This window comes from Protomyctophum parallelum, assembly GCF_964188405.1.
Source record: "Protomyctophum parallelum genome assembly, chromosome: 9".
Taxonomy (NCBI): domain Eukaryota; kingdom Metazoa; phylum Chordata; class Actinopteri; order Myctophiformes; family Myctophidae; genus Protomyctophum; species Protomyctophum parallelum.
Window position 1 is genome coordinate 24,289,549 of NC_139706.1, and position 25,212 is coordinate 24,314,760.

The 25,212-nt window shown below is 42.6% G+C and overlaps 1 protein-coding gene across 1 annotated transcript; it reads right to left on the reverse strand.

Moving 5' to 3' along the window:
* Positions 1 to 308: 308 nt before the first annotated feature.
* On the reverse strand, positions 309 to 12,949 carry jam3a (junctional adhesion molecule 3a). The gene is made up of 9 exons (XM_083773053.1): positions 12,828 to 12,949; positions 6,616 to 6,687; positions 6,411 to 6,524; positions 6,125 to 6,277; positions 5,797 to 5,999; positions 5,501 to 5,600; positions 1,911 to 2,040; positions 1,703 to 1,754; positions 309 to 1,548 (listed from the first exon to the last, which is right to left on the reverse strand). Exons 1-9 carry the CDS (start codon positions 12,874 to 12,876, stop codon positions 1,513 to 1,515), a joined length of 909 nt encoding a protein of 302 aa, XP_083629179.1. The 5' UTR covers positions 12,877 to 12,949; the 3' UTR covers positions 309 to 1,512.
* Positions 12,950 to 25,212: the final 12,263 nt, after the last annotated feature.

A 25,212-nucleotide genomic window follows, 5' to 3' on the forward strand; every position in this document is an offset into this window, starting at 1 on the left:
ATTATTTTCAAATAATATATTTTTCAATTTCTATCAATTTGGGTGTCCTCGACATGAAAACGTTTGAGAACCACTGGCCTACAATAACAGTCAGTACAGCAACATTGTGTTTCCTCTTTTATCCTATGCACTATGTAGGCAATAGCAATCATTTCAGAAACTACCATCATACTTTCACATACAATGAAATGTGCTACTCTCAAAACTTTGTCAAGTTAAAATGTATTTAATAGTAACAAAATAAAAATGAACATACCGTATAACAGTAATATCAAGTGAACAGTACACTGAACATTTTACAACAGTTCCTGAGTTATACAAGTCATTCTAACAAAATCAACACTGGCACGGTTTCAGAAAACTAATGCTACTGTACTGTTAATGATGCAAATACTGACAATGTGGAGACTGTAGATACTGTAACTGAACAGTAAGATACTGGACATTTGTGTCCCACAGACAGCTTTATTGCCATACTTACAGTAAAGTCTATTGTGTTGATGTATGAAAATTAAAAGAACAAAATTTTACATGTTTTATGTACATTGTAATGCAGAGTCAACAGTGGACAATGTGTCCAATATATTTACACAAAATAATTAGTAAAGCACAGAAGGTCACTTATACTGTACACAAAAACAACACTCTCAAAATTATACCAAATTTATAGTAAATATTGAGTTGCAGCATAATGGGATATATGGTATTAGATTTCACTGGATTTATATATTCAGGCATATTTGTTATCACCTGTAAATACAACAAAGGCTGATAAATTGTGCCTTATGAGTGTGAGGTCACCAGCCTTTTGCAGTACGCTACTAATCGCCCATGTACCTATTTACAAAACATTATTCAACCTTTCAACACATGAAATTGTCCATGAGTTGAGTTTATTATGGTCAAATAATGTCAAACGTTTTGTAAAACAATTTAAATATACAGTATATAGTAGAAAGTTGGGAAGTTATAAAAGAGGATTTGTCCAAAAGCCATGTGAGGGAATGTCACTTCCAGCATCTTTTACTACTTGAATATGGTTCGAAATAATATTGATTGTGTGAGGCAAGAAAAAATATATATAATCTAGTATTAAAAAGTAAAACAAAAACTTTAGTGATGACATTAATCACTTAAGCCTGACAGTGTCATGACAAAAATATGCAATCTACCAGTACAAGCTCAAAACGTGTTGCGAGCTTGTAGATCTGCTACAACACTGCTGTACATGTATAAATCAAGTACATAGCCCCTAGGCTATGTTTGGGAATATTAGCCCCAAACTACAGATGCCAGGGTAATGTGGTTTAACAATGCCAGAAAGAATATAAAATCATTAATACATTATAAAAATAAAGAGGTTATGTCATTAAAGTTACTTTGGCAAGCTGGTTGATTCTATTTTGATGTGCGTCAGAGAATAATGTGCCATTGATCCTATAGAGCGCCATTGCTGAAATTTCACTTAAGTATGTTTTTCTTTCCGTTCATTCCCGTCCAATTTGTTGAGTGTCAGATGACAAATGAAGATTTGTGGCGGAAATGACCCTGCATTATAGGAAAGTTCAAATATTATTTACAGTAATTTATCAAGTTTATTACAGTACTTTTATTTGTAATATGACATGTAAATATGTGTGGCTAAATTCAACTTTTGACTGCATAACAAATTTGCAATGTGAGCTTTCTTTTCTTTTTTTACCTCATCAGGATCACCATATTCAACACCATCATCTTGTGCTGGCAATTTGTAGCTGAAGAAGAAAAGTGTTCTTAATTTCTTCACATTGGCAATCATAGCAACAAGTTAAATTTAATGTCAATGGCTTGCATTAATAATACAAAACTGAGAAGAATAGTTAGTAAAGACATATATTTTCATGCTGTACAGTACAAGAGCTACCACTCACTTATTTTCTGTATGGTCTTTGCTTGAGAAACATCCATGTCTATGAGCATGGCAAACCCCCACCATGATGCAAATCAATGCTACTAACGCAGCAAATGCCTTTAGGAGAATCCCAAGGATGTCAATATCATCTGCAAGTATTCAAACAGGACATTTAAAAATAGAACCTTCAGGTAACACATTTATACAACTCAAAGGAATTACATTGAAAATGTGTGTGTGTGTGTGTGTGTGTGTGTGTGTATATTTAATTATTTATATTAGTTTTATATATATTATACACCAGTGTATATATAAAACGAATATAAATATACATAATAAATATACAGTATGTATGTAAATAAGACTGATATGACAAAAAACCTCTTAAAAACATGTGTCCCTGTAAGTATATATAATAAGTCAAAGACACTAGTATGAAAGTGTTGAACCTTGTGTTGTATAGCTACCTTGGTTTGATAACTTCAAAACTAGTTTTAGAAAAATCACACTTCATGGAAATTAACAAACAAAGCATGGATTCCACTTATTTATTTTAAAAACCTGGTCCTCGTACTTAATTTTGGGAGAATGAAGTGGCTGTATTCTTGTTAACCATATATCACCAGGCTTTCCACATTACCAGTCAAAAAGCCTGGTTAATATTTTCTGTTCAGTGCTTACATCCGGTCTAGAGCTCGGCTACTGTATCTGCCCGGTTGACATAGGCCTACAGTACAGTATGTACAGTACTGTACAGTGCTGTACAGTGCATGCATATAAAGTAGACACTCCAGTGAATTGGTAGACACTCCCTGAGTGCTGAGCAGGCATCAAGCGCAATCCTCTGGTAGCCACACCCCTGCTGCAAATGTTTGAGCTCCTTATGTTTGATAGTAAAAATAGTGAAATAAAATAATGTAATCTTACACCTTGTAAGTTGAGTGGAGTAGTCTGAGTTGTTAGGAAGCGAAAACCGCTCAGTCACTAGTATGTGACAGTTTGAAAGTTTAATCTTTATAACAAACTGCTTGGTCGATTTGTTTTTATTATGCAGGTGAGTTAGCTTAACCTGACGCTGCCAGATCCAAAGAAGCTTGCTACACAAATTTGTTTCACAGCTTATTGGGATCTGGGATCGCGGAAGCAAATTCGATGACGGGGCTGTTCCTTTTTTTCAAGATACTTGGTAGATGATTGGATGGGACCGTCTGTCTATCACCGTGTGGGCGTGCAAACACAACCAATCATATTGACGTGTCTATATAGCTTCACATCCGGTTTCGCACATATCCCGCCCTTAGCTCACGCTGATTGGTCCGGTACGGAACGGATTTTTGTCAGCTCAACTCCCTGAGAGATTCCAGATGAGTGCTGTGTTGGGGAACATGGTTACCCAATACTGGCAGCGTCAGGTTAGAGTTAGCTGCCTATGCTAAGCATTAACGTGTGCGTGCGTGCGTGCTTGTGTGTGTGTATTTTCTGTATTTGGGGACTCTGTAAGAAAAGAACCCAAATACAGAAAAGGTAAACATAACAAGGGCCCCGAAAGCAGTCTATAGGGTCCTATAGGCCTATACATTTATAGAATAAATATACAGACACAATGTTTTGTTTGGGGTGTCACAGCACCAAATACTTGTATGAAACTTCATTCTTAACTGTTTACCCACGATGGAACATTATGTATAGCCGGCTATGTACACACCTATGTAAACTAGGCTGTGTTGTGATAGGATATAATAGGCTATATGTACTGTGTACTACTAAGAAGAATGCATTATACATATACAAGCTATGTTTGTCTGCTCCAAGGCTGAGTGAGAAGATGAGAGCCGGGAGAATGAGGCTGGTCGGTGCCATTGATACTTGGAGGAAAGTACTGGCCAGCCAAAGGATGGAGATGACTGGAGACGCCCAGAGTAATATAGTAAGAGAGTCATAGAGCCATAGGAGCAATGTTTGGAACTATAGCCCATAGGCACCCGCTTTGCGGCGAGATTAAAGCCTGTCGCTACTCTCCTACTCTACACTCTGGTCTGCCCAGGGTCTTCTCCCAGTGGGACGTGCATCGAGGACCTCCCTAGGGAGACGCTCGAGAGGCATCCTGACCAGATGCTCGAACCACCTAAGCTGGCTCCTTTCCAGGCGAAGAAGCAGCGTGTGACTGAACTTCCCTGGCAACACAATTGATGAAGTCAAGTAGAAGACGGCTCAAGGTAGATACTTTTTTTGCTTCTTTGCTGCGGATGCTTGTGTCATATGCTGTGTGTATACTAGTGTGATTCAAGCTGGTGTACTACGGTATTACTGTCATTTTGCGACCCAATGACCACAATGAAACATGTTCAGTAAATGTTTGTGGCTCTGGAATTGAATGCTGTGTTTGTTTGTTGTGTTGTATCTGCCGTTGAAGGTATGTGAGTTGTAACTAGGCATGTATAAATGTGTCCAAAATGAAAATCGATTAGTATAACTATAATTCAATATTATTATTTTTTTACCCTACAAATAAAAGCTTCAATTGCGGAAACTGTCTCAATCAGGTTAATAATATCAGATACCATTACCAATCGGCACCAATAATGCAGTTGGTTTCAACTCTTCATATCAAGGAAATTAAGTAATGTAGATGATTAACAATAATTTTACTCTTGAGAGTTAATAAGGGTCCATTTGGTTACTAACTCCATCTTTTAGATTAGGACCACCTGGAACCCCCTCAAGGACCACTGGTGGTCCCTGGACCAGTGTTGAGCCAATTGATCACCATAGCAACCCCAACCTAGGCCTGATTAGGTGAATTCCCAACACCTGCTAAATCCTCCAAACCTGTATCTTGATTGGAGTCAATCTCCACTCACACTCCTCATGCAGCTACACAGACACATCCCAGGCACACTTTGGTAGGCCTATAGCCCTGTCCTGTTTGGATGACAATATTGCCTTTCCAACAGATACTATTTTCATAATAAAAAACGATTATCGATTATTAATTTTAATAATCAATTTCGGGTCCTATTAATGATTATCAATTAATTGATTAATCGGACCCATCCCTAGTTGTAACAGGGAACAGTATATGTGTATGTGGCTCTGGAACATGCACTTTTTACTCTTTGTACACTAGTAAACAGGCGTTCAACAGTACATGTGGTCATTGGCAGGGTAATTAGTGCCCTGGACACTCAGCTGAGCATGCACCAAATACCTTCAGTAGTGTAACAAATGTAGCTGATCCCGTGCGTTCAAGGTAGAACATGTATCCCCCACGAATACCGGAGAACTCGCCAGTTTACCAAGTCGCCATGGCGAAAATTATGCTAACATGCTATGGGAGGGTCGGAATGGACACGTCCGTGAATGGGCAAGGGTGCAATGGAATGGTTTTCAAGGATTGGCGAGATCAAGACTTGGCCAGACGGCGGCCTGGCCTGGCCTTATTGTGAATACGCCACTGGTTCACATACAGTAGCACAGACACAACAAAGAATATCATTGCCAGGTAGCTATACAACAAGGGTTCTACTACAGAGGACAAAACACTCTTCTTTAGTCAAATAAAACCTCAAAGTCTTACTAATAATGTAAAGATAAATGACTGGCACTTACAGACTTCCATCATCTGTGGGGGACAGTGTGCATATCCTGCATCATTCTTAGCTTGACAATAATACTCCCCAGCATCCTCCTTCCTCACCCTTCGGAATTTCTGAAACAAGACATTACTTTCTAAAATCAATTGATACATAACTCCACATGCACAGCAAGCGTGCACACGTAGGCTTGTGGCAATTTCCAGCACGTTGAACAATCTCTCGATGCACTGAGCACATTGGTATATGTTTTGGTTTGGCAAACAAGACAAAGTGTAATTAAAGCAAATTAACCAGGATTCTAATTCTCACCAGGCTTCCAGTGTCAACGTTTATGGTGTAGGATGAGTTGATGAACTTAGGGCTGGTCTTGGGGTCCTGAGGAAGTTCCTCCTTGTTGTGGAACCAACTGTACTGTGAGGCAGGGAAACCCTCATTCTCCAAGCAGCGTAGCTCAGGGGATGTCCCAACTGTGACTGCCACTGGTACACTGCACCGTGGTACTACAGGCTTCACTGCATAGAGATACAAACTTTACTGGGTAGCACTAACACATTAGTAAGAAAACACATGGAGAGATAAAACAAATGTGTCACAAATAACTATTTTATGGCAAACATAGACTACCAGGTTACAGTACCTCTCACTGCAAGACTGATGAGTATTTCATCAAAGTCCCTTTGGTCATCGATGGCGGCCACCTCACAACGGTATTCTGCCGTGTCTGCCCGTGTAGCATTGAAGATTACAATATTCGCTGGCTCTCTGAGCTGTGCTCTATCTTCCAAATCCCCTTGTAGAGAGACAACAACAGTTTATAATACAACCACTCATTTAAATACAGCGTCATTTCACTGTCTATGATCTAGTTCTTTTCAGGCACTTTCCATTTGGTAAAGGTTTAAGGAGATGATTTAGCAGTTTACCTGATATCCTGTTTTGAAAGTAGACATAACTGGGGACGCCATTCTTGATCTTTTTCCATTCAATCCTTGGGTTGTTTGTTGAGATAGACTCTATTAAACAGGTCAGTTCAATGGCTATGGAAAAAAGACAAATGAGAACAATAGCAAAATCAGTACAAAAGGCAATTTAATTACAAAACATTAAACTAATTTGCAAGAAACTTACATTCAAACTCATTTGCCCAGACAAGCTTGTCTGTAGTTCTGAGGATTACGCCAAATGATGATGGAATAAGACCTATAAGAAAGGAAATGTACAGTATCAGAAAATGCTGATAGCACACACTGACAATAACATACAAATTAGCATTTTCTTGCCCAATAAAGTTTGAAAGATTAGATTAGAAACCTAATTTATACGTGCAATTGTGTGTATATGTGAGTATACATTCGGCTTTTTATAGTGATGAAAGTGTATCATTTGGACTGCGTTTTATTACATTTTATTAAATGCTGTATCACTTGATTTTGATACTTAGTTGACTGGGGTACCCCCGGACTCTATACTAGGTTCGCTTTTTCTCTCTAAAACCAAATATCCTATCTACAAACATGCGCATTGTGTGTGAATTTGCAGATCTGCTATTTTCAACAACAAAAAATCCCCAGAATAGGGACTGTAGGGTTCATGTAATAACTCCCCAATTTGCATTGTTAAAGATAAACTCTGGGGCCAGATATAAATTATGCACATGTAATCTGTGTAGTGCATGATAAAAAGGTGTTATCAAACATTCTAAGACATATTTTATTGTAGAGAAATTTATTAAATTTTATTTAGCACAGTATAAAAACAACACAAAAAGTGGAAATACGTAGAAAATAAAAAGTGCTAGGAGGAGGCAAGAAGCCCAAAGGGCTTATACGAGGCCTCAACCTGTGTACAAGAACCAATCATTTAAAAACATGATTTTAATGCAATATACATATTAATAACAGATAACATGATTGCTAATAGTATATTGCATTCAAATCATGTTAGAATAAAGTACACATTGCCGCTCCACTCTGCCATTTCTCTACCTGTGCTCAGTGGAGGCCCCCTGTCATCAAAAGTTAAGTTTACGATGGAGGTTTAATACAAATGCCGCACATTTCAATATTTCTACTGTAGTTCAGGCTTTGGTATTGTATTGTACACTTCTTAGGGCCGATTCATACTCCTATTTTAGAGCCGAATAAAAGTCGGTTCGGCTCTGTAGAGCCTACAATTTGACGTCATTTGAGGTTCGGGGGGGCGGGTACCGTCCTAAAGTCGGCTCTTCGGTGCTACTGAAAATTTCTGACGAGCCGAAATCATTTCGGCACTACAGCGCCGAAACAGCGGTAAAATAGGAGTATGAATCGGCCCTTACAATAGCTTGTATCAATAGCTTGGGGCTCAGTTGTTCTTAATTCAAACTGGCGATTCTTTTTTAAAACTTTTATTTTTATTTTTAAAAGGATCCCTGGCTAATGAGACAAATATGCCTTAAAACATTATACTTGCCCTCTACAACTAAAATAAAAAAATAAAAACACCTTAAATATATTTTTATTTTTCATAAATAGAGAAGTTTTCACTCAATTGGAGCTGCTCCTGTCGCAAGTTGATGTCATATGTCCATGTGGTCTAGCCCTATGGAATGTATGGAGTGCATATGCTAATAAAAAACTACTTTATGCTTCCTAAGGATAATATGAGCATCAAAGCAATATTTTAAATACTTTTTATTAGCATGTGCATTCCATATATTCCATAGGGGTGGACCACACATAGACATAGGACATCTTGCGACAGGAGCAGTTCCTATTGAGTGAAAGATTCTCTATTTATGAAAGAAATTAAATATTTAAAATGTTTTTAATTTTTAATTTTAGTTATAGAGGGCAAGTATAATGTTTTAAGGCATATTTGTCATATGAGCCAGGGTTCCTTTGAAACTGGTAATTTCAAAGGAGCATGCTTTATAATACTGTGCGAGAAATAGACAGGTAGAATGATGCAAAGCAAGGCAATTTAAAACAAGGCAAGCATACAGTGAAAACACTGAATGCTTGTACTGTAGGTTCCTTGAAGCAGCAATGTATAAATGTTTAGGTTAACTATTGAACTCAACTGTGAAAATTCAACACTGTAAACCAAAGGTGCTTTGAGTCTATATAGACAGTTGTACACTTGTGGTAGCCACTGGTTATTCATACTTTTTATCACATATTTCTATATATTTTCTAAACACAAAATTGATTAAAAGGTTGGAAGTGAAACCCTGTGGTTTGCATGCCACACAGTAATATTATATTCATATTGACCAGCACCGGAGGTTTTGAGCTTAGAAATAATAACAGGCACTTTGTTATTTTCTAGAAAAGACACACATTATGTAGGGTAGGTAGTAGGGTGATGGACTGGGATTGTTAAATTGACACCCATGAGTCCATACGTACAGAGAATACGTACAATGAGAAAGAAGGGTTGACCGCACACTGTATCTGCTCCCAGGACATTTTATTTGAAGAAGAGTAACAACGTTTCGACCCTTCTGGGTCTTCGTCAGGTATGATGCCTATGATAACTGACGAAGACCCGGAAGGGTCAAAACATTGTTACTCTTCTTCAAATAAAGTTTCCTGGGAGCAGATACACAGTGTGCGGACAACCCTTCTTTCTTATTGACAAAATTAATAAACCACCTGACCACACATCTGATTAGCATGAAAACCTCTACTACTACTGGTGGTATGTATAATGAATTTGTGTGGGTCTATGTTTCTGTTTTCTAGTCTCCATGTTCAAGCCACTTGGTCTGACTTCTACTTACAACAAAACACACAAAACACCAAATATAATAATTGTTGTGTATTATGTGGTAAAAAGCTCCCCTGTTGGTTAATGATGACATTCCCTTTCCCTGTGGAGGCAGTACAAAGGGATTCAAATCAAATGAAGGTGATTGTAGATTAAATAATAGGCATTATTTATCTGACTGAGCCTAATGCATGTCAGAGGGATGCACTATAGAAAATCAAGACCATACAAATAGTGGTAAATCTTTGGCTCTGGCCGTCTACTCTACCACTTAACCACTTAAACCCTATATTTCATTGACTGGGTTCCACTGTCCCTCCTTTTCCCCCTCCACAACAAATCCCTTTGTAATAGCCAAATGTGACACATTGTGAGCTTGTAGCCTTGTACATCTGCCATTTTATCCAAATATTTGCCTATTTTCACTGAATGGTCGCCTATTATATAGTCACTAGGATGCATGTGGTTACAATCCTATATTTATTGGCTAATGGGAGGATGCGGTGGATCACGGCTACGTCACTCTGACTCTAATCTCTCAACTTGTCTTCAAGACATCTGTCAGCAGCACTGCCACAGGGAATTCCACATTCATGAGTGAGGTCCTGTTTTTGAGGGGTGCTAGCCCCACTGTCCAGCTTTGAATGTTTGTGTAAATACAAACATTGTGTAAACACAAACATTGAAGACAAAGGTGAGGACGCAAATTATGATTGGCCGGAATGAGATGATGTATGATGGTGTATGATTATAAGAGCGCCCCTCACTTCACACAGGTGTGATTGTTTTTCTTCTTCTGAAAGCTGATGTTGGAGGGGCTGGTGCCCCTCAAAAAACAGAATACGGTCCCAGATTGCTCTCAATCAGACATGTATCAGTGGAAGTTATTCTGACAATAAGGAAAACATGGGTCTAACTCTTGCCAAAACATTTAGTCAAGTCCACAGCTGTGGACACTGATGAGACCTGACTCCCAGGTCTCAGCTTCCGTCTCGGTTGCTGACTTTCCCACCCTGTTCATCAAGAGCTATTTTTACCCCTGCAGTGACTGGACACAAGGAGAGCTTGTCTGACAAATGTTCCAGCTATAAACGGTGTTTATTAAGTGGATTATCTTAGCTTGGATACAGAAATTAACGATCTTTCCTTAAATAAGAAGTTTACACTTGAAGCAAGGCCCCCGTTTGTCATGACTAAATGTAGGCTAGTTGTATACAAAACATATGAAACAATAAAATTGCATCCAAGTACTGAAAATGAAGAAGTTAAAATGTTTGTGTTACGATAACAACATACACATTGCATTTACAGCAATGAGAGTGAAATGATTGTATTTATTTTTTTGCTTAATTGTGTTTAGATTATTATGCCATTTTTTGTATGGTACTGTACATGTACTATACAGTATGCTGTAATAGACTGGGCTCTGGGGTAGGGTATGATACTAACGCAAGCCCTGATATCTAAACGAAAATACCTTTTATAGACTCAGCATTTTCAGAATAGTTGGCCTCATAGTCTTGTTTCTTGCAAAAGATGCCACCGTCAACCCTAGCGCAAAATTACCGCCCATACATTGATTGCGCTGTAGTATAGGTGCAGACAGTTTAAGGCCGTGGGAAAGAATCCAATTAAATTGACATTGACTACAAAATGTGTTTAGAATAAAGCATTCTCTCACACACACACACACACACACACACACACACACACACACACACACACACACACACACACACACACACACACACACACACACGTAGGCTAAAGGGGAGGGGAAATGAAAATGATCTCAACATTTATTGGGAACACCAGCTGATTTTAATCCCCTTATTGTTTTAAAGCATAATGCAACAAAGTGGGTCTGTAGCTGGCTGTGGATACATAGACAGATTTTACAATCCTCTTAAATATGAAAACAGCTGCCCATCCCCAATGCAAGTCTGTTGATCCAGTGCATCTAAAAAAAGCCTTTTTCCCAGACATTCCATTCACAGTAACTGCAAACTTGCCAAAGCCCACACTATATAACATGGAGTAATGTGTATACAACTATATTACCATAGAGATAAATGTGCATGACAATGGATAGAACGGTTTGAACAGTAGCTTTTATATATTTTGTTTTATATCAGAATAAGCTAAACATTTTATTTTATTCTATAGTATATATCTTTAATTCAATAGCCTGCACTACACAGCAATTCCAGTTTTCCAATTTAAATCTAATCTATGATCGAAGTGTTTATTTCACAGATGCTGCAAATGCTCTGCCTGACATTTTCATTGTTAATATTAAAATACTCTCTGAATGTGATATGAATTAATTTACAGTACATCCTCACCTGGTTAACTAGCCTAACTAAACTAAACTACTACTATAATAATAATTATTATAATAATAATAACAGTACATTTGAATGCACTTTCCATTTGAAACAAATCTCAAACTGTCTGCTACATAGTAAAAAGATTGTGTTCAACAACCTGTTTCAATCAACACATGGATACACTTACTTTAGTTTACATTACTACAAGTGCATCTGTTGGAGCACTGGTACTGGTGTTGCATTTAGCACTTGCCATATGGATTGATCTACAAACCTAACCTTCATGAGCAGTACATGTCATGACCTGCAAAGTTCAGTGTAGAAGGATCCTAATCATCACTTAAATAATGTATTTAAATTAGGCTACATCTCAATTTAGTAAGTTCTCATCAAAGGCCCAATGCATATGGAATCAATCAACTAGTTTGCACTCATCCCCTGAACTCACAGCAAGCACCACTGACTGCATCCCCATGCAGTTAGAGGGCAGGGCTTAACCACATCAACAGTACCACTGACACTGTAACTGGTGGCAAGCAACATGACCTTTTGTCCGCTATAGTGCCATTAGAGCACAGAAGTAAAATGTTGACAACTTTTGAAAGACTGCTCTCATAGTAGGGGAATGTCACCAGATATCAACATTACACATGTGAGACACAGGGTGTGTATTTTAAATGCCTACTATGTTTTAGTGTGTATTTGAGGGTCATCACTACTGTCCTTATGGCCTTAAACCCATATATTTCCATCCTATACATTTCTTTTAAGTTGTGTGCCTGTGGCTGTGATAGATATAGCTAAATAGCCAGATAAGATATTATTATAGTCAATGTCAGGCAGGCTTATGTACTTTCTTATTGCAAATAAAGTAAAGCAGAATATGTGCATTATAACATGCAGCTAAGCTACAGTATATTCTAGGTAATCATAAGCGGTGTTAACGATAAGATGCACACAATTTCACTAACACAATACACATTTTGCTACTACTGCAGAATGTGTGTGGCAGCATTGGCACATTTCCACTCCAATAATCGTACAAAGGCAACATTAGTAGCTAATGTTAATATACGACTATACGATATAGTAGATTCCAATGCATTGACAGCAAAAACATCAATGGCTAACCCCGTTTACGCTACAGTACAGCGTCTAATTGTGCCAATGACAGCCCATCATTCGCCTGCAAAGCGTCATGCTGCTGTTTTGAGTTGACGCTAATGGAATGCAAAATTGTGGAAAAGAAAATAAACTTACGGATGCTGGAATAGAGCACACAAAAAGCTGCCAGACGTGCAATCGCCATCTTGTTGCCTCTGATTTATGGGTAATACTTGCACACACACACACACACACACACACACAAGCTGTATACGCTATATATGAGATGAGACGAGAGTCAGCACCTCCCGGAGGTACGAGAGAGGATGGTGGTGGAGAGAGCAGACTACTGGTCTGGATGTTGCTATCGCGGTTCCACCAGGGTTTCCATAGCTACAAGGGCATCAGGGCGGAAGGCGGGCACTTCAGAGACCCGGAAACACTGATACATCATCAATCATCCAGATTAAACGGTCCAATCATGGGTCCAATCGATGCCAGCAATTCAGTCTTTTTTGCTTAGAAATCGATCTCATTATATCCATTTTAAAGTATTGACAACAATACTACAACATTTTTATTTTGTGTATGTGTGTGTGTGTGTGTGTGTGTGTGTGTGTGTGTGTGTGTGTGTGAGAGAGAGAGAGAGAGAGAGAGAGAGAGAGAGAGGGACACAAACAATGGTCATCAAAGGCCAGACAGTAAAATATTTCAGTGAGTGATCATTTGTATTGTCAACACATTGAGTTGGGGTTGCAACTTTACATTCAGTTCATCCAACTGAACAGTAGGTGGCAGTATAAAACTACAAGTATATATCTGCCAATGTATCACCCAAATGGAACAGATCATAATATTGTAGGCCTTCTGAAACCAAATTGGCAAGTTATTTTCATATTATTAGCATCGTAGTAATAGTGAGTTGTTATTACTGTAGGTCTACTGGTGTCCCATGTGACGCCTCCAAGGTAATATTGTGGTGATCATTCAAACCATTACGAAAGCTATATTGATTTTAGATCAGAGAGGCTTGACCAGTGTGCAAATCACTTAGAACATGTCCTTCTATGTCAACGGTATCTGTGAAAGAAATCTTAATTATCAGCAGGAAAACATAGCCTACAAAAACAAGATATAGGATTAGGAGGACAAATAAAATAGATGGCACATACTTTGTTTGCATAACTAGGGCTAATAAACCTTTGCTTATTGTAGGCCTGAATTATTTATAAAAATGTATTTTTTAAAGAAGTTAAATAATATGGTTGGTTCAAGTCATACGATCAGGTTATTGTATTATTTGTTACCTTGTGTCTTTCGTAGTTTTGTGAATGATACAAATTATACTGTATAAGTACACTGTCTATAATAACTAATTTATAGGTAAATTAAAAAAAATACTTGTTGCCTTCTTTCAATACCCATGTTGCACAAAGGCCACCGTAGCAATTACCTGCTTAGAAGTGTTGATATGTTGCTATTAATCACTTCCCAATGAGAATGCCTTTCATGGAAGCCCTTGTGGACCCCCACGTGAATTGTTTTGCTTTCCTCCTATAGAGAATGAACCATCAAACGCCTTGGTCATTTACCAAATACCCAAATCTCTGATTAGTTGTAGGCTATACCATGCAGGCAAGGACTTCCGTATTTAGGACTACGGCTCAGCTATGGCAGCAGCAGTGGCTCAGTTTGTAAATACATCAAAAATGAAATTATAATCCATTTCTAATGGATAAATCCTTGGCCTGGAAGAGATGTCATCAGGTGGTCCCCAAGCTTTTTAGAGTGTTTCAACCCTTAACCACCGCATAATCTAAAACATTGAGTATCTTCCTTAATATGGATTAAGACGGGCCCCTATTATCAACTGGGTAGGCTAATCAATTGTGTCCCTTTGTCTTGATCATGTAGATGAAATGACAACCTTCGAACAGATGGGTGGACCAAAATTGAACAAGTGTTATGAAGAGACCCTAACTTAAGACATTCTTTATGAGTCAACTCAAGTGTTGTGTACATTGTGTTTAAGAGAACCGCCTTAGTTGCCGCAAATGTGATTTTTTTTTAATTTCTCTCACCGAGTCCCTTAAATCCCCCTCCTTTTCAAGGACTTCAAGTCAGATGTGCCTCATCAGTGTATATTATATATTTTTTCTATGCTGGCCTAATATTTTGAACCTTTACATGAAATAACCCTGATATTCTGGTATGATATATAATGTAAATGTATTCAAGGACTCTGTCCGTTATTTATGATGTCTCTTAATTTGTTTAAGGTTGCACTGTTGATATATGTTGGCTATGTAGTCATGTTTGTTCACATGGTACAGACCAAGTTGTTCAACCATAAAAGGTGACACCTACTGTCACCTGTAGTGTGTGTGTGTGTGTGTGTGTGTGTGTGTGTGTGTGGGGGGGGGGGGGGTTGTAGTATTCAACGCTGATGAAAGCTTGAGGTTCGAAACGCGTTCGCTACCATGCCAACTCTTATAAGAATAAATAAAAAAGAGTGCCTTAAGACAAAAGTTCTGTGAGTGCTGGTGTTTTCTCCTTTAGAGATTACCTCTTTCAAACCCTTAACCACAACACCCTCCACTCCATTGACCTTTCTCTTATGTCAGAGCCAACAGGAGGCTCTCTCTGCCTTGTGTGTTCTTGGGAGATTGCAGGCATTGAGAGGTCTCTAGGACAGTAGGACTAGGACTATGGTTTGTTTCCTGCCTAGGTAGGGTCCTCCTACGTCTCACCAGTTACCAGACTGTTTGTCTATGTGGTATGCATGCATGCGTCCTTGTCCACACTTGGCCTTACTCTGGTGTATTTGAGCCTTCTCTGCATCTGTGTCACTGTCCTTGTTGTCGTTGAATCAAGTCTCTCTTCCTCCCCTCCTCTCGGGAGACTGTGGGTATTGCTCATTTGTACGTTCTGTAGCTTGGTGCTCTCTTGCAAGTGCTGCAACAGGTGTTGCTGGCCCCTGTTACCCTGCCAGTCTTTCCTGGAGGTCAGCTGTCTCCAGCGTCACCGAACTTCCTCGGTTGCCATCCATACTTTCCTGGAAGTCACTGGTTGCCCAGGGAGTTCAGTTTGTAAATACATCAAAGCTGCGATTATAATCCATTTCTAATGAATAAAGCCTTGGCCTGGAAGAGAGGTCCTCAGGTGGTCCCCAACCTTCTTAGAGTGTTTCAACCCTTAACCACGACACTCTCCAGTTAGCGGGTCAGCAGTGACTTGTCAAATCACTGCCCCTCTCATCCAGGCTTCCAGCTATACTCTGAAATGCTGCCTAAACCAATGGGAGTCTGACCCCATACCTTGAAACACCGCGCGGAAGTCTCAACCAATCCCCCAGATTTCCATTGAAGTGAATAACAGGGGGCGGGCCTGTCGCTAGTCATCCGCTCTCTGGATTCTTATTAGGACTAGTTGTTAAATATCCCTAAATATTCAGCACAACAATTGAATGGATTGGAGATGACTTCTTGGGTGGGGTGGAATTGTCAATGATCGCCTGGTGCCACCAGTACAACACATCTTCAGTTGTGTGCCCCGAGTCCCGACCTCATTGGGTGTTTCAGCCTCTTATCACAAGACACCCTCTGCCGAGGTTGGCCCACCACAGGTTGATCAGACCTGGGTGTATGTCGCATGGTGGCACCACGTGGTCATCTGGAAGCCCATGTTGCGTCTCTACGTTTCAGCCACAACCAGTGACTGCTCCGTTGTGGAAAAGTGGAAAGTTCTTTGATTGCCTTCCGTTGGGCCTGACCTCTGATCCCTACTTCCTTCAGGAGCCTTGTGGTGGAACTGGCTACAAAGCCTCTGCAGCCCACCTCCACGGGCCACACCTTCACGTTCCAGCCCCGCCCCTCTGCTTCAGCTGCTAAGTTGGCATACCGCAGCTTCTTCCGCTCGAATGCCTCATCGATGTTATCCTCCCATGGGACTGTTAGCTCAACGATGAAGACACGCCGACAGGATTTGGACCAGAGGACCAGGTCTGGACGCAGGTTGGTCGCTGCAATTTCGGGTGGGAAGGTGAGTCTCTGGGTGAGGTCTGTCCGCATTTCCCAATCCCGGGCTGCACTCAGTGGGCCTGAGTTTGGAGGCGCTGGCTTGGTCCACCGTTTCTCCCCTTCCCGGATGAAGGTTTTCCGTGGGAAGGTAGACTGGGCATTTAGAGGCATGGCATTGGTGGTTGCCCTCTTGTTCTCAAGTTCGGCAGCCAAGCACTTTAGCACTTGGTTGTGGCGCCAGGTGTATCTTCCTTGAGTTAGACTGGTCTTACAACCCACCAAGATGTGTTTGAGGTTTGCTGGGGCTGCACACTGGAGACAGGCTGGGTCCTCTCCATACCAAAGATGTAGGTTGGTTGGAGAGGGCAGGACATCATATGTGGCTCTAATGATGAAACTCAGCCTACTAGACTCCATGCTCCACAGCTCGTTCCATGTGATTTTCCTCCTCTCCACGCCATCCCACTTATATTGTAACTCTATGGTCTCAACCCAGAGTCTGTAATGCCTCGGAAAAGGGGGACAGATGCACAGCGGAGAACGGAGGGTTACACTGTAACCCAGGTTCTCTGAGTGGAGAGACTGGCTCTCCACTACATATTATTCAATATGTACGGGAACTGACCCCACAGGGCAGTGTTCATGGATATCTCTTTAAGACACATCTACTATGGTGGCCCTGCCCAGATGCCAATCAGCGGGCTATTTTTGTTTTTTTGTTTTTTTGTTTTTTTTTGCGGCTTACGCCTTTTATTGATTTTTTTTGAAGGGACAGACAGTAGGCTGACAGGAAACGGGAGAGAGATGGGGGGATGACATGCAGTAAAGGCCGTGTCGGGTCCGGGAGTCGAACCCGCGGCACACTGCGACTGGATTACCAGTCCGGTGCCCAGACCGTTACGCTACGGCCTGGGCCATCAGCGGGCTATTTAAGCCCCATCTGTGCAGAGCCACTTCGATTAACTTGATTGACACAAATTTCGGAAGCGGCTCTTTCGTGGAGAGCCAGTCTCTCCACTACATATTATTCAATATGTACGGGAACTCTCTAAGACACACCGCGAGGAAATAAGCAGACCAGCTGCCCCCGCGGCAGCCCGAAGCAGTTTAACCTGCATTCCATCCGAGCCTATAAGTGGTGAGCGCCATGAGTCACAGGCGCTCGCCAAAATGCTCCAAAACTTCAGTATTCATACCAAGTAAGTAATACTCGTGGCCTAGGCGCAAGATGCCACCTAGGCTCAGCTGGCCCAGCACGATGCTAGGCCAGTGACCACCGGGGTGAAGGGCTGCTCAAGCCAGCCCGTCAGATGCCCGGCCGACCTGACCGGTCAAGGTGCCGGTGACCCTACCGCTGAGTAGCACGCAGGAGCGACTCCCACAGGGGGAGCGGATGCCACCACGTTCCATCGGTAGGACAGGGTGAATGTAGACAGTCGCCCATGTCACTGCTGTGTAGATCTCTGTCAGAGATACACCATTCTACAGCAACCAGGGGGCTGTCGTCCCATGGGCAGAGTGTGCCCACCTTCCAGGCGACACTGGCACTCCTGCCTGCTTGTCCCTGTTGGATCACCCCTGTGATCCGGTGGGACAGTCCAGCCTTCGACCATGGTCTACCCGGGCACCCCTGCTAAAACACACAAAGCGCTGGTCCGTCACGTTGTGGGCCTACGTGTGACATACAACTCCAACGCTCTAGCGGGGCAGCTCTGTCTGCACACTTCATCCGTCTGCATGTAAAGAGAGGACAGAGCTCAATCACCTGATTGAGATGTGCCCCTGAGAGAACCTTGGGGAGAAGGTTGGGTCGAGGTGTAAAACTACTCCATCACCCGGCCGAGCGTGTTATGGGTTGACAGCGCTCGCAACTCCCACATTTCTCCTTGCAGACGTGACTATATAATACGGCTGTCTTGAGTGACAGCATGTCAGGCTCACTGACTAAACGATTTTAAGGGGGCTCATCATAGAGCCTCCAGGGCTAACAGCCTGGCCCCCAAACAGGACTGGTGGGGCCCTAACCTGAGCTCCTCTGAGCACCAGGGTGCCATTCGGGAAATGTAACCAGGTTACTGCAGTCTGCAGTCATGCACTCCCGCTCAAGTCAGCCCGTCGGACAGTAGGCCAACAGACTGTTGAAGCCGTGTCCTGATGCGGAGCCCAGCACACTCAGTGAGGAGGGCGCTGGCTGCCACATGGATACCACACTGGTATAACCTGCTAAATGTGGACGGCATCGACACAGAGTCCATCACGCAGATCTCAGATAGAGGGACATCTCGTCATCAGTGCATGGGCCACAAGGCCCTGCACGGATTGTGCCCACATCCCTGCCCACCTATATGCCTGCTAGATTGTTTCACAACCCAATGAGGGAGCCCAGTCTTGGAGACCATCTGCTTAAAACAGTTTGGCCCATTAGAGTCCCTGACAGGTCCCAACCGTGACTGCAATCCTGCTTCACCACCCTGCTTAGGAGGGTGGGAAGGGTGCAACTCAACAGGCTGACTGGCTCGTACTCTGATCAGGCCGTATGGTATAGAATGCAGGGATTGGTGCCAGCACCACCTAACCAATGCCATGTAGGAAGTGGCAGCATCCTTCATGCACTGATAGGGACATTCTTGTGGCTGACACTGCTAACAACAAGAATGCTGTCCTGCGAGAAGCCACCCAAGTGTCCACGATTAATTGGCTCATGCCGCAAGTCAGACAGTACCACCTCCCGTGGGGGGACTGCCGACCTAATGTGCGAGCACCCTTCAGTAACTGGGTGATCCTTGTGTTCCGGACAGTGGTCCGCCGTGTCACAAGGTCACCGGCATAGCCCACTACCCCCGGACGAGGAGGGAGCTCACTCCGTGGCTCCGATAACCGGTTTCCCCCACACAATTACACCCAGGCGCTTAACGGCCATGCCGTAATACGCCCTTCTGGTGGTTCTGCTCCCCCCTGACAGTCTTTTCACACTCTGCTGTGTGAACCGACGTAACTATACACGTTTCATACATGTAAACTGACACTGTCAGCAATACGCCTGCATAGTGCCTGACCGTAAAGGACAGATAATGCACTGGCCGCATGTTCAGGGGAGCCGGGGGGACGCAGTGCACCGTGGCCGCCCTCAGCCCTAAGGGGCGGAGGCACCAGCTGGCTCCTAACAAGGCCAATGGCTAAACAGGCAGCTTCATTGGACGAGCTCGGCCTTCCTGCTGCAGCTCGGACTGTGGACCGAATAGTCTTGCCCGCTGCTACTGCCTGGGAAGCATGAAGCCAGTCGCTGTAGCTCCTCAATAAGGTCAGGGCCCTTATGGTCACCGAAGCGCCGTGTAAGCAGGTGACGGTGGCATTGACAAAATAGCCCTGTGTTGGCTAGCTGCGCCTAGATAGCCATGACTTCGTGACTTCTCTGGATGAGAAGAGCTTTCTCTGTGGTTTCAGACCGGTAACCGGATTCTACCCCCGCAGAGTCACACCCAGGTGCGTACGTGAAACTACACCACGGACGCATGAGCTGACCCCGTCAGCAATACGCCGTATGGTGTGCCAATGGCTGAGATTCAGGCATACTTCCTGGCAGACCCAGCATGTCATGTCTGTGTCACTGGGGAACCAGATCCACAGACAGAACTACACCACGGTCGCGTAAGCAGGCGCCCCGCCAGCAATACGACAGTATAGTGCGCTAAGACATCCCCATGACACGACTCTCTGTGTGCTCTCTCTTTGTTAGGACAGAGTCCATACCAAATCAATGTCCACAGTTTGTTTTGTGTCACCAGCAGAGTTATGGACCTCTGGAAGACGTTGTACATAAACTGCTCAGCCGCTCTGAGGCGCTCTAGCACAAAACAATCTGACATTGAGCACACTGGAGGCCTCCAAACTTTTGTATATCATTCCCGTAGGCCTACAAGTCCACATGCATAGTGTGTTGTTGTTGCCATTTTCATACTTATAAGCCTAAAGTATATATTAACCAGAACCAATTGTGACAGTGTAAGCGATTTGCAGCACATGACGGGTCATCGGGAGTTTTTGTCTCCTGATCTTTGAGCCACACCGCCCTCTTGTGAACCATGAGGCACAGTGCAGTCTGGGCAGCCGTCCCTCCTACACTATGACGCTCATGTCAACCTGTCAATGAGGAAGTTGGAACACTCTCTGCCGTGTGGTCTGGTCGGACCGCGGCGGCAACGATCAGCGACCGTAGATGGCCTCAGAGTACGCCGACTAGGTCAGCTCCTCTGGGTTCTACCCCGCTACCCGCCGCAACGGTGTACAGCCGCGATGATCAACCAGGAGGTCCACCGACGAGGTCGGTTTCGCTCGGGGTCTCACAGCGCTTCTGCAGCCAGGGAACCAAGGCTCCACCAACGTGGTCGGCTTCGCACTTGGCTTTGGCCACACCGAACGCCGTCTCAAGGTTTCCCCCAACGTGGTCAGGTTTCACCAGGGAGCGGACGCACGGACAAGACTGAGGCTTCCTCCACTGTCTAGCGGATTCGGCACTGAGCTTGTTGTTGCTGCTGTTTTATCAGTGGAGCTACGCGGCGCCCTGAGCGTCGTCGAGACGACCGGCTCTCTTCTTACCTCCGGTAAGCGGACTGTGTGCCACGCAGCTGTATGTTCTAAATATATATATATATATATATATATGTTTAATAAGTGCTGAGATACACGAAACGTCTGCTCTCGTGGAAATCAAAAAATCAAAGTGGCTCTGCACAGATGGGGCTTAAATAGCCCGCTGATTGGCATCTGGGCAGGGCCAACATAGTAGATGTGTCTTAAAGAGATATCCATGAACACTGCCCTGTGGGGTCAGTTCCCGTACATATTGAATAATATGTAGTGGAGAGCCAGTCTCGAACACGATAGAGAACGCTTGTTTCGCCTGGCTGTTACACGTGTCATTCTTGTTTTTAAATCGTTGGGCTCCCAATCTATACTGTAGGCTAGTGTTAATTTAACTCTGAGAGTGTACAAATGGAACATATTAATTTGGTTCATGGTGGGCTCAATTTCCTCTATTTCCATTTATTTATTGTCTCCACCAGGCCGAAGGCATGGGGGGAGAGTATGTTTTGCACTCCGTCCGTCCGTGTGTCCGTGTGTCCGTGTGTGTGTGTGTGTGTCCGTGAGCAGCTAATCTGTCCGTGAGCAGCTAATCTCGGCCACCGTTAACCCGGTCGATGCCAAATTTTGCACACACACTCCCTGGATGCCAACGATGAACCTCTGCCCCAAACTTTCCAGAACGGCCTGTTATAGCGCCACCAGGAGGCCGCTTTGTGCAAAACAAGTTTTTGCACAGTACACCTACAGATTTTGTCCAAACATCACGCAAATTGGTACACAGTCTCTCTAGAGCCATTCAACGAAACCGGTCTTTCAGATTTCTCACACTCCATCCTGATTGGTTAAGATTGGCTTCCAAAGTTCACAGGAGTGCTCAGTTTCAAACAAAATGCTGCAAATCATGAACACATCACGTGATTTCCGTGAAATTGGGCACCCACATTCCCACTAGGCCGAGGACGAAATGCCACATGAACAATTTCAACTCAGCCTCAAGGTGGCGCTATAACTGGCCGAAAAGTGTTTTTACCTCTAACTGCACGGATCTGTGGATAACTTTGTATGCCAACTCCCTAGATAAGAGGCCAAGGAAAAACCTGTGCCTGGAATTTTTCACATCTGCTCTTTATAGCGCCACCAGGAGGCCGACATATGTAAAACACATTTTCTATTATTACTCCTTCAGATTTTATCCAAATTTCACGCAAATCGGTACACATTATCTCCATAGTCATGTGATCAAGACAGGTTTGTTTGATTTCTCATATTCCATCCTGATTGGCTACGATTGGCTCCTACAGTTTTCAGGAGTAGCCCGCTTTGTACAAATCGCCACAACAACTCAACGCAGCGTCCGATTACGATGAAACTGTGCACGCATATTCCCACTAGGCTGAGGAAGAAATGCCACTTGACAGTTTTCAACAGCCTGATGGTGGCGCTACAACAAGCCAAGTCGCGTCATGCACTCGTTTATTTGTGTTGCCCTGCTACCCAACCACCAGATGAAGGCAAGCTGCAATGTCCTACATTCCTATTGTTATTGTTTGTTGACTAGAGTGCATATTAGTCCTATCTTGTAGAGCACCTGCTAAATGCCACAATTGTAAATTGTAAATGTGATTGTTTGAAAGGTTTTCCAAGCTGACCTTGCTATACATTTTAAAAGGCTTTGAAAATCCCATTAAATTACTTGAAACAAAGTTTCCAAACTCTCATACTGTAATACTTACACACTACACTACACTACCTTGATGAACATAACAGCTGAATAGATCATTATATGACCTGGCTATATGTCCTGGGGCAGTGTATGCTTTAAATTTTAAGGATGTCACCTAGGAAGATTGAAAATGGTTCCTTGCTACAATATTAGCACCCCAGTCAGTAGTGTCTCTTTCTGGAAGGGAGGACATCCACCATGGCGTGTACTGTATAGCAAAAGAAACAAAATAAAAAATAAATGTGCAAATAAAGAAAGTAGAAGAAGAAAGAAGAAAGAAAAAAGAAAAGAAAACAACACTCTGAGAAACACTGGCCTAGCAAATAGATACCAAGCTGGCAAACAAGACGTTTTCAAGATTTTATTTTTTCTCTTTTTAACCAAAGGGGTTCCCAGACTGGCAGATGCTGAACCCAGAGCTTAATTATCACCATGGTATTTATAGACTTCACAACAGAGCTGAGACACTCATCCTAATATAAATGCACCACGTCTCTGTATGTATACGTATGTGTGTACCGTACGTAAGTCTGTAATCCACATAACTCGAGAACCGTTTTCCCCACCGACTTTAATTTGACACACGCGTTCCACACCACCACAGGGATTGCAGTGCCTGGTGTCGTCTGTTGGATCGCCGGTTGTCCAGAATATATATGGAGCTGGCCTGTTCTGACATCACAATGGTGTTCTGACATCTGTATAGACTCCATATTTGGACATGCCTGACAAATAATTCCATACATGGGCATAACTTCAAATTCTTTCTTTTTTTAATGTTCTGTTTATTAATTTTTAGTTTTTTACAAATAGAAGTAAATTCAGAAATAAAAACATGCATAACTTCAAATTCGACACACACGTTCCACACCACCACAGGGAGTGCAGTGCCCGGCATTGAGTCGGTCAGACCATAGTTGTCCAGAACCGCCACAAAAGGCCTCTGCCCAGGCTTAGGACAAGGCCCAGGCTCCATAAGGAGCTGGCCTTCCACACCATCACAGGGAGTACAGTGCCTTGAGTCGGCACAGCCAGCACAAAAGCCTCTACCCGGGATCTGGACATGACCCAAATTAGCCAACTGATCACACCTGATCACCCCCAAGATCTCCATATATGGAGCTGGCCTGCATCACAATGATGCTCTGACATCTGCATACTCCAATTTGGCCATGCCTGACAAATAACTCGCTATATGGGCATAAAAGGGACACAGACATAATAACTGGGTGGGGCATGCATTTCCGACTTGCATCGTTCCAAGTAGGCCAGTGCCCAATGGGCACTATTCTAGTCTCAGTGATGCAAGATGAGCATGTTTAAAGATTGGATGATTAAGATGAGAGGAATATGCTATTGTATTTTAATTTCAGACATTTGCCTAATTTTCACTCTACTGTAAGCGACCCATCCTAGAATATTGCTGTATAATAATAAAGGTGGTTGATAAACTTATCCAGTTGTCAGTTCTAGTAAATGGTGTGTGTATGGCAAAGACACACAGCTGTACGCCTGTCACAATTATAACATCATCACCTAATCACAATTATTTGAGATTAAGATTTGAGATAAATTATTTTTGCAGCTCGCAGAGAGTCTGAGAGAGATGTAGAAACTAGGGCTGTCAATTGATTAAAATATTTAATCCGATTAATCGCATGATTACATAACATGATAACATGTTTTCAAAGTTTTCTAATTGTGTAGACTCACTGGGAGAGAGAGAGAGGCGGGGCTCACTGACTGCCTGCATTCACATGCATGCGTCTCTCAACCATTCTGTCAAACTTCACAGTGCGTTAATCGCGCATTAAAAAAATTAGTGCCGTTAAAAGGATTGTGAGTTAACTAGTTAATAGTGCGTTAACTTTGACAGCCCTAGTAGAAACCATAACATGGTTATCAACTATACATGATACCTTCAGTCAGTGGCTAAATTGAATTCAACAAGATATGTTAATGTGTGCATCGCTGACCTTGATTACTAAAATGCAGTGCTTTTAATAGGTGTGCAGAGGTAGCCTGACAACGTACTGTACTGTGAAAAGAAGACCTTGACTCATATAGGTTGCCTTTGTCATCAGAAATATATTGTAGCTGGAAATTGACTGGATATACATCTGATGATATGGGTATGACTGCTCTTCTGCCAAGTTGATCCAGATGCCGGTGTCCATTAATGGTTAATGGTTTATATTTCAGACACATTTTTAAC

What these genes read in the sequence shown, in the direction of transcription:
- jam3a (XM_083773053.1), bottom strand. Translation starts at nt 12,876, where the DNA reads ATGGCGATTGCACGTCTGGCAGCTTTTTGTGTGCTCTATTCCAGCATC. An exon ending in CTTTCAAAACAGGATATCAG is followed by an intron (nt 6,278 to 6,410) that starts GTAAACTGCTAA and finishes TCTCTCTACAAG; the next exon opens with GGGATTTGGAAGATAGAGCA. An exon ending in CATCAGTCTTGCAGTGAGAG is followed by an intron (nt 6,000 to 6,124) that starts GTACTGTAACCT and finishes ATCTCTATGCAG; the next exon opens with TGAAGCCTGTAGTACCACGG.